We start from the raw sequence: 10,080 nt of genomic DNA, 5'->3' as shown, positions 1-10,080 counted from the left end.
AGTAATAACCACAAATCGTCTGCTACATCTGCGTTTTTTTTTTTTTTTCGTTATCTTGTGATTGACACATTTTTAAAAGGAGACAAAAATGATTGTGAATTTACCGAATACTTTATGGTCAAGTTTTGTTCTCACGGAAGGGCACAGTTCCAATAAAATTGTCTCCTCCAGACTCAAATTGTCAGTAATGGGAAAATAGTCCTTTCAGGCAGTTAGCTGTGCCTTTTACTAGCAAGGGAGCAGGTGCCGGGTCTCGCTGTATAGATGATTGTTTCAGAGAAGAAAGAATCGGTCTGAAGTCTGCTCGGCTCCGAGGGCCGGCTCAGGGCCTCCGCCCGAATCCACAAATGTTTTCTCATTTTAATTGTCACTGCTTTCCCACTGTGGAACCGGGAGGCTCAGACATGCCCTTAAGCACGGTATCGTTTTGTTAAGAGGTAAATAATTGCTTCAGGAAAGCGCGGACTGTACGGCAGCGGGGAAGGGCGTCCAACGTGCGGACGGGAAAACCATTCGCCTCTGCGGCAAACGCGGGGCTCCTTTCCACGGGGACAGCGCTGCCGACAGGGGAGGGTTTTGACAGGGCGCGCGGGGGGCAGGGGCCGGGAGCCGTCAGTCTGCGCCGCGTGCGTGATCAGCCTGGCGATGGGGCGGCGGGCGGGCGGGGGCGGGGACGGCGGGCCCGGCCCCGCACTGCACCACACTGCGGCACTCGCCGCTGCAACAAAGCCCGGCCCGGCCAACATGGCCGCGCGGGCCGGCCCCGGGTTTTCCGTCCCGTGCCCAGCGCGGGGGTCCGGAGAGATCGGAAACAAGCGCGGGCCTTGCGGAAACTCGGATTGGGCGGAAGGGAGATTTGCAGGCAGGCCCGAGAGTAAGTGAGGGTTCTGTTAGCCTAGAAGCCCCCTCACTCCGGGAGAGTGTGCAGGGAGGGGCCGAGGGAAATGGGGTCCCTCCCTGCCCCCGCGGGGAACAATCAGCTTCTAACCGTTCTACTGGCCGCAAAACTGAATCCAAATGATCGGAAAGGTGAGGTGGAAGGCAGCTTGGAAGGGCCCTCCCTCCCTTCAGGCTTTTCTGAGGAGAAAGAGCCAACCAAGGCGGTTTCCGGGCTGAAATCTCCCAGAGCCGCCGCTAGCCTGGCATTGTTCATCCCGTTCCTGGTGGGAAAATCAACACTCTCCCCCTCAGTCTTTGTTCAGCTTCCCTCCCTGCCCGATCACGGAGACAGGTCGGTGTGGGCGCGTTTGGAGTCAAGAAAACCCGAGTTTGAATCCCCCCTCCCCCAGACAATCAATCTAATCAATAGGCATGGATGAAGTACCTGCTGGTCCCCGAGCTTTGCTCTTTGCTGGGGGCCCAAAACAGGGATAAGCCAGGCCTGCTCTCCGGGAGCTTGTTCGCTAGTGATCCTTGTTTGCAGGTCACCGGCCCGCTCCTTTACCCCGCATCCTTTGTATAACTGTATGTTGTCTCCCCCTTACAAGAACTACCTGAGGAAGTGTGTTTGTAAGTAGTGTGCCTTCGCCTTTCTTTGTACCCCCAGTGCATCATGGAGTTCACAGGAAGCACGCGGATGACTCAGTTTCCTCGTGGGTAAAATGGGGATAATGATAATGGCCCCTATCTCCCAGGGTGATGTAAGGATCAAAGGAGCTAAGACATGTAAACCGCTCTGCCAGCTTTAAAGCCCTTTAAAAGCATTAGCTATTATAACAGTATGATGGGTGTGTTTGACTCATGACAACAGGATTAGTCCGTGGGCCACCCCATGTACATAGGTGGGATAAAGCCAAAAGTTGTGACTCTTCATTTTTGTCATTTTTGAAAAAGAACTTATTGAAAAGGAGCCCGTGGGATTCTAAGAGCAGTCCTCCTCCTTCTGTGGTGGCACCAGAACCAATTGGTAGAAGTCGGCATGAGAGTGTTAGATCAACATCCTAGGACTGAGTGAATAGAGCATTTATGCAGTGCCTACTGTGTGCACAACCCTGTGCTGGGATGCAAGTGGAAGAGTTAATAAAGGCCCTGGGGAGAGCTCGCAGGGAGGGAGGCAGCACGCAGACAGCCGTCCCCAAAGGAGACATGTACCAGCCAAGCTGGACACAACCAACAAAGGAAAGGTGCTAGACTAAGGGGGATCATGAAAGGCCTATTCTCTCTAGGAGTTGAAGCCAGGGAAGCCTGGATCATTACAATGCCTGACAGTGGGAGAACCTATCTCGTGTTTTTCCCCACTCCATCCATTCTCCATCAAAACACTAAATTGTGTTTCCTACCAACCAACTCCGGTGGTTTCCTGCCACCCCCAGAATCAAATACAAATTTCTCTGCTTGGGATTCAAAACCCCTCCTACCTTTCCAGGTGCTTACACCTTACTCCCTGACATGTTCCATTAGGACTCACACACTGGCCTTTTGGCTACTTCCTGAACAAGACCTCTGTCTTTTAGCTCCATTTTCTCTGGCTGTGACCCATGTCTGGAATGCTCTCTTCTTATTTTTGCTCACTGACATCCCTCTTCCTTTAATTCCTACTAAAATCTCGTTTTCTGTAGGAAGCCATCCCCAATCCTTTTTAATTCTAGTGCTTTCCCGCTCTTAATTATCTCTCTGTAGCTTGTTTTTATGGATTTATTCACATGTTTTTTCCCCATTAGATTCTGGGTTACTGTCTTTTGCCTCTTTTTTGCACAGTGCCTAGAACATAGTAGGCACTTAATAAATGCTTATTGATTGATTGATTTAAAAGTCTTGAACATTCCAGCCCTGTTTTAGCTTTCTATTCATAAATTCTATCAGCTGCTCCTATTTTTTGTGCCACGGTCCTCCTTGGCTCTGACATTGTCTAACAGTGTAAGCCTGAGGAAGTTCCTCCACCTCATGGAACCTCAGAAAGGCTACAAAATGAAGACAATGATTATCAATCCTGTTTATACAGTACTTTCCCATCATACCCTAGGAAGTAGGCATTGTAAGTATTATCACGTTTTACAAAGAGATGAGGAAACAATAAATTATCTCCTGCCTTTCTCAAAATCTCAGGAATATGACAGGTGGGAGGAAGAATGCACTTTGTAAACTTTAAAGTATTATGGGAATTGGGGACAGCTAGGTGGTGCAGTGGATAGAGCACCAGCCCTGAATTCATGAGGACCCGAGTTCAAATCTGGTCTCAGACACTTAACATTTCCTAGCTGTGTGACCCTGGGCAAGTCACTTAACCCCAGCCTCAAAAAAATAAATAAAAATAAAATGATAAAATAAAAAAAAGTATTATGGGAATAACTGATATGTGAAATAACAGTCATGTAAAATTGATAATTCACTAATTTTAAAATGTATTATCATGAAAGATTCCATGGGAAAAAACAAAGGAAACACAGAACCTCATAAAGCTCCTCTTTCTAAAAGTTCCTTCTAATGCAAAAAATTTATTAAGTAACTACTATATACAATGCCCTATGCTGGACAGCGGGGATACTATAATGAAAACTGGCATAATTCACATCCTCAAAGAACTTACAAGTAGAACATAAATAACGATTAAGAGCATGGAAGATGCTAAACTAAATGGCCTGAGAGGTTGAAAGCAGAAAGGATCTTCTCTAATTGATCAAAAGTAACACCTGAGCTGTTGACAAAAAGAATGATGAGAGGCAGCATAGAATAGTAGGAAGAGCAGTGGACTTGGATGCAGGGAGAGTTGGATTCAAATTCTACTTTTTACACTTGGCTCTGTGACTACTGATAAATAAGGTCACCACTTGGACCCTCAGTTTTCTCATCTGTAAAATGGGGATAATATGTATAATATCAACCTCACAGGGTTATTATGAAGATTCAATGATATAATTATAAAAAGAGCTTTGCAGGACTTCAAGCTATGTTTATATATATATATATATGTATATATATATATATATATATCATTATATATCAATTCTTTTTAATGGAGGTAATATCAAACAGGAGGACATGAGGGAGAGAGTTAATCCCACAACTTAGCAAAAGCATATATAAAGGCATGGAGGCAAAAAATGTCAACCGATGGACTGTTGGGGGTTGAGTGAGAGGAAAGAATCAGGAATGACTCTTGAGATGTTGAGCCTGGGTGACTGGGAAAATGATAGTGTTGTCAAAAGAAATGGGGAAGTTGGGAGTAGAATCAGTTTCAGAAGAAAGCTGGTGACTTTTTTTGGACAGTGAATTTGATCTGTTGGCAGGATAATCAAATGGCATTGTTCAGTAAATAAGTGTAGGGGAGCGCAAATTAAGAATTCATGGAAGAAATCATTTGTCCATCAGGGACTAAAAGTCACCTGTAGTTTGGAAAAAAGATTTGTTCTTATGCCCAAAGGGCTACAAAACTCTACACACCCTTTGATCCAGCAGTGTTTCTACTGGTCTGTATTTCAAAGAGATCATAAAAAGGGGGAAAGGACCCCCCCCCATGTGCAGAAATATTTGTGGCAGCCCTTTTTATAGTGGCTAGGAACTGGAAACTTAGTGGATGCCCATCAGTTGGAGAATGGTGTAAATCGTGGTATATGAATGTTATGGAATAATAGTGTTTTGTAAGGAATGACCAGCAGAGAGGCCTGGAGAGATTCACATGAACTGATGTTGAGTGAAATGAGCAGAACCAAGAGATCATTATACACCGCAACAGACTATACAATGATCAATTCAGATGGACATGGTTTTTTTTTCAATAATGAGATGATAGAGGCCAGTTCCTTCCAATGAACTTGTGATGAAGAGAGCCATCTACACCCAGAGAGAGGACTGTGGGAACTGAGTGTGGATCACAACACAGCATTCTTATTCTTTTTGTTGTTTTTGGTTACATGTTGATTTGCACTGGTAGAGGGCATTTTCTCATCTAGGAGTTCTGTCACAAATGAAATTACAAAGATTTAATTTAAAATTAAAAAAAGAAATGAAGATAAAATTCAATATCATTTTACTACATGCAAATCCCTTTATTAAGTGAGTTAAACAAGTGTTTCTCCTGGGCAAAGCTGGCAAAGCTGCTTATACACACAAAGTTCTGCCTCATAGATTGAGGAGACTCTGCTAGTTCCTTAAATAAAAAGCAAAACTTGTCTTCATAAAAGCCAGGTATTATGCGTTAGAAGAACTCAAGAGGCTTGAGCAGTTAATTCTCTACACTCTATGAAACTCTTCTGCATGGTCACCCATCTGCCCAGATGGCCCAATCTAAGTGTCAGAGCCATGGGACGGGACAAGTGGCCTTTGATGAATCTCACTTTGTTCAGCTAAAAATGGCTCTCCAGGCTCTGCTCCTTTTGATCAAAATTGTTATTTCATCTTCCTTCAGGTGTGTCACATTAGCTTTCTTCTCATCTGCCAAAGGCTTATTTGCCATGTCTTTCTAAACACCTCAGTCTTCAATGGAAACAGCTCTGGGGGTAATTCGGCAGCCTGAAAATTGGCTGACCAGAATTCTTACAAAAGGCCATTCATGGCAAGGAGCTCCCCTTTATCTAAGAACTGTTCTGTGGTCTATAGGTAACAAAGTATGGTCAGAAAATCTGACCCCCACATTGGAGAAGGGGAAAACAGCAATTGTTATGATTCTTTGAATTTTTGATGGCAATCTCTCAAAAAGCCATATTCATCCATAGGGTCAGTTGGTAGAATCTTTTTTTCAGGGACATAACCTCGCGTTTTTTCTCATTCTGTCCTAGATAACCAGTTCAGGATGTCCATCCTGGAGAGGCTGGAGCAGATGGAAAGGAGGATGGCTGAGATGACGGGATCCCAGCAGCACAAACAGGGTGTTGGAGGCGGTAGCAGCGGAGGCAGCAACGGGAGCGGGAATGGAGGAAGCCAGGCACAAGTATGAGATGTGCAGAGAATGAGGCTGAGATAGTATCACAAATACTTCCCTAAAGGCTAATTTCCTTCTGCTGAGAGTACTGTAGGCCAGGAACCTCCCCAGCACCTTCAGAGGGGATTCTTCTTTCCTAGAGATCTGTTGGTGGTTTCTGGATCTTGTTGATCCACCTAAGATTTCATTCAACTAATTCCTGACTATAAAAATAGAGGCCACAGTGTTAATGAATGTAAAGTCATAACTGTTCCAAGGTGGGAATTCTTATGTCTCTTTCGAGTACAATAATATAGAAATATATAAATATTATGTACAAAGTCAATATACAAGTATAAAACATGGTTAAGTTAAACAATTAGTCTTTGACAAAGATCCAAATGCTCAATGTAAAAGGTGTTTCCAGAGAACATTTCAATGAGTATTCTACATGGGATTGTATTTTGCATCCCAGAATCATTCATACAAATACACACACACACACACACACACACACACACACACACACACACATATGGCAGATTTCTGAAGAGGCTTTAGACTATCAATAGAACTACTCATGGAGAGGGTTACTTAGGGAAGTAAACAGCAAATACTTGGATCTCAAGTAAAATAGAGTATATTGTACTTTCATCTTCCCTTCCCAAGGTGTTGTTTTCATATCATTCCTTTCCACTTTAAGGAATGGATCAGGAATGAGAACACTAGGATTAGACTGCTTTCTCCACAAAGGTTAAGATCCTCCAGTCAATGAGACCTCATCCCTCTAGCTATGAAGCTCATGACCCATCCCTACCTACCAGTCCTATGTGATTTCTGTCCAGGGCCTCCCATATATTTGCCCAGGTAGTCTAGCCCCTTGACAGCATGAGGATCCCAGTGAAATACAGACAGGTTCCCCTTTCATTATAAAATACCAGGTTGTGTGAGAGGGACATATGTGTTCAATGTCATCATGAGGACTATAAAATTTAAGTCACATGGCAAGTGACATTATTAGTATGACACCTTTGACTTCAATAACTCCCAATAATTAAAAGGTGATTAGGACAGTCAGTATCTGCTTAATGTGATGAAAATAACATCTTTAAAAACAATAAAAAGGAAAAGATCAGGAGCTTCTTTCTCCATTCTCCACCTAAATGACAGTAAACATTTTTGTGTATCCAGATTACCTCTGCTTTAGTCTCCTAACATGCTATGCATTAGGGACCCCTTGCTGTGCTTCTTAATGAAATTTTTATAGCTCTAATGGAGACAGCGTTGCATCCATTATCTGATCCCCACCTTCCCAACAAATTTTTTTTCAAATATAACAGATGATTCGCTAAAGAGTGTATAAAGAAGCAGTAGCCTTGCAGTAATTGCATTTTATGATTCATCTGAAAAAATTTTTTCTCAAACAACTGAGATGGTAGTGCTAGTCTGGGGACCTGAGTAATTTGTGACACTGATATCTCAAAGCTGCTGAAAAGCAACTCAGATACTAATTTTGATTTTGACCTTTTAACTCATTCAGGGCAAAAAATATTTAAAATTCCAGAACTATTCTTTCCTGTGTTTTCCTGGACATTTGATGTTAGAGTCTTCCTAATGTTTGAAGAGTTTGAAGAAAATAATATTAGTAAAAGGAGATAATCCAGTATGTGCACATCTCTGTGCTGAATGCTAAATTCAAAAATAAATAATATAAAGTTAGACCCTCCCGTTAAGCAGCTTATATTTCACCAAGAAAAGCAATATTCACACTTATAGATAAATGCAAAATAATTTGGGGGGAATAGGGAAAGACATCCTATGGAAAGGAGGGCTTCTGAACTAAGGATTCTGGGAGCTGGAGGACAGGAAAAAGGTACATTGCAAGTATAAAGACTGGTTTTTGTAAAATGATGAAGATGGAGTCCCTTGCATGGGGAACACTTTGAACTCACAAAGGGGAATAAGATGTAAAAAGTTTGGAAAGGTGATCTGACTCCAAATTATGCAAACTTTTAAGTAGTGCCAAATAATAGTTTATTTTAAAAGGCAATAAGGAATGAGGGAAGCTTTAAACAAGCAAAGGCCATGGTCAGACCTGTGGCTTGGGAAAATCATGTTAGTAGCTATACAAAAAAGAGGGATTGAGAAGAGGCAGGAAAACCAATTAGAAAATGACAGCAGTAGTCAGATAAAAGATGATAAGAGCCTGAACCTGGATGGGGGCCAAGTGAATAGAAAGATGAATTATGAGAGACGTTGTGGAGGTAAAAATCCACAAAGTTTGGCAAGTGCTTGGATATAGGAAGTAAAAAAGAATGCAAAGTAAAGGATGATTTCAAGATTCAGAATCAGGGTAAACTAGAGGGATTGTGGTATTCTTGATAGAGATTTGAAAGTTAGGGTGAGTGGTGAGCTTGTTAGGAAAAGAGAATACATTCTCTTCTAGACATACTAAGTTAGAGATGTGTATGCGACATCCACTTGGAACTGGATTCAAAAGGAAATAGATAAAGTAGTATTAGAAAGGCAGGAAAGAGACTAGGGATGAATATAATAGATCTGGCAATCATCTGCTTAGAAATGATAGTGAAATCTAAGGGAATTGATGAGGTTACTTAGAGAGAGAACATAATGAGAAAAGGAGAGGGCTTGGAACAACATCCTGGGTCCTATAGTATATCCTATACAGAGAAGGAGAGAAATGGTAATCCTACAAAGAAGACTGAAGATTGGTCAGACTTGTGGGAAGAGAACCAAGAAAGAGAAATACCATGTAAATTCAGAGAGAAGAATATACAGGAGGAGAAAGTAATGAAGAGTGTCACATGGCCAAGACTTCTGATGATGGTCAAAAGAGGTCAAAAAGAATCAAGATTGAGAAAAGGCAATTGATTTTAGAAATTAATAAATCATTAGTAATTTTGTAGAAAGCAATTTCAGTCATTGCTGAGATTAAAAGTCGGATTTTAAGAAATTGGGAGGCAATAAGAAGTGAGAAGAAAGAGGAAGTAGAAACCACAAGTATAGACAGTTTTTTCTAGTTTTACTGTGACAGAGAAGAAAAATCTAGGATGACAAAAAGTAAATTGCTTTCAATTTTTTTAAAAGGATAGAGAAATCTAGCTGTTTCTGGGAAGTAGAGAATATAATAGTAGAATGGAAGAGACTGAATATTTGGGAGGAATCAATAATAAATATTAAGCACCTACTGTATACTTTGCTATATGCTGGGAATGGAAAAGATGCAGGACAATTCATGCTGTCAAAGAGCTAATGAGAAAACAACATTTAAACCAAAAAGCTACATACAAAATAAGTTGGAGATAATTAGCACAGAAAAGGTATTGGAATTAAGGGAGATCAGAAAAGGTTTCCTGGCAAAGATATGCTTTTAGCTAGGACTTGAAGAAAGCCAGAAAGCCAGGAGGTGTGAGGAGGAAGAGCTTTACAAGAAAAGCCAGTGAAAATGGTGGGAGTTAGAAAATGGAGTGCCTTATTCTGGGATAGCATTCCTGGATGTATTACTGGATAACAGAGTATATGGAAAGGTGTAAAGTGTAAGAAGACTGCAAAGGAGAGGAAAGGTTATGCAGACCTTTGAACACCAAACAAAAGCATCCCATGCTTAATCCTAGAGGTGATAAGGAGCCATTAGAGTAGGGAGAGTTGGGGGGTCAGAAAGTTAGACCTGTACTTTAGGAAGATCACTTTGGCAGCTAAATGGAGCATGGAATGCCAAAGGAGATAGAAGGAAGTGGGAGCCTGGACACAAGTAGGAATGGACCTTAAGAGAAGGGCCATCTATTGATCAAAGACCAGAATATAGAAGGAAAGGATAGGGGATGATGTCAAGGAGTTTTAAGTTATAAAGAAAGAGAGAGAAAGCTCAGAGAAATGACTTCTCTTTTTCCAATGAAGTCTGATGCAGTTTTCTGCTGAGAAGAAAATGTGGGAATGAGGTAGGAACCATTGAGCTGTAGCATTCTCTATTCCCAAGTATAAAATGAGGTCCCCTCTTTTGCTGAAAGGGAAGAACAAAAGTGATCTAAGAGCAAAGAAACTAAAGCCACGTGGATCCCTCCAGGAGGAGGAATGAGGAGAGCGGCCCTAATTGTCCACTGCAGTGCACATTCTACCTGCCACAACCTCTTTTCAGTATCACTAGACTTCCCGATAAGTGGACACCAAAGTAATATCCGCAATGTCAGCTGTACTCTAGTCTGACAAACTGTTCCACAGTGGCT

General features: G+C 41.9%; 1 protein-coding gene across 15 annotated transcripts in view; it reads left to right on the top strand.

Moving 5' to 3' along the window:
• The window catches only part of CAMTA1 (calmodulin binding transcription activator 1), a 129,072-nt gene that overhangs the window by 88,378 nt on the left and 30,614 nt on the right, over positions 1-10,080 (top strand). For 10 of the 15 annotated variants that reach the window (XM_074306364.1, XM_074306365.1, XM_074306362.1 and 7 more), the window contains one exon: positions 5,715-5,866. In XM_074306364.1, the coding sequence (XP_074162465.1) occupies positions 5,715-5,866 (152 nt within the window). The other 5 variants (XR_012488589.1, XM_074306368.1, XM_074306374.1 and 2 more) reach the window with 4 other exon arrangements.

The sequence above is a fragment of the Sminthopsis crassicaudata genome, chromosome 3, assembly GCF_048593235.1.
Source record: "Sminthopsis crassicaudata isolate SCR6 chromosome 3, ASM4859323v1, whole genome shotgun sequence".
NCBI classification, from domain to species: Eukaryota; Metazoa; Chordata; class Mammalia; order Dasyuromorphia; family Dasyuridae; genus Sminthopsis; species Sminthopsis crassicaudata.
Note: the sequence above shows the minus strand (reverse complement) of the source record. Positions and strands in the feature narration are given on the sequence as shown.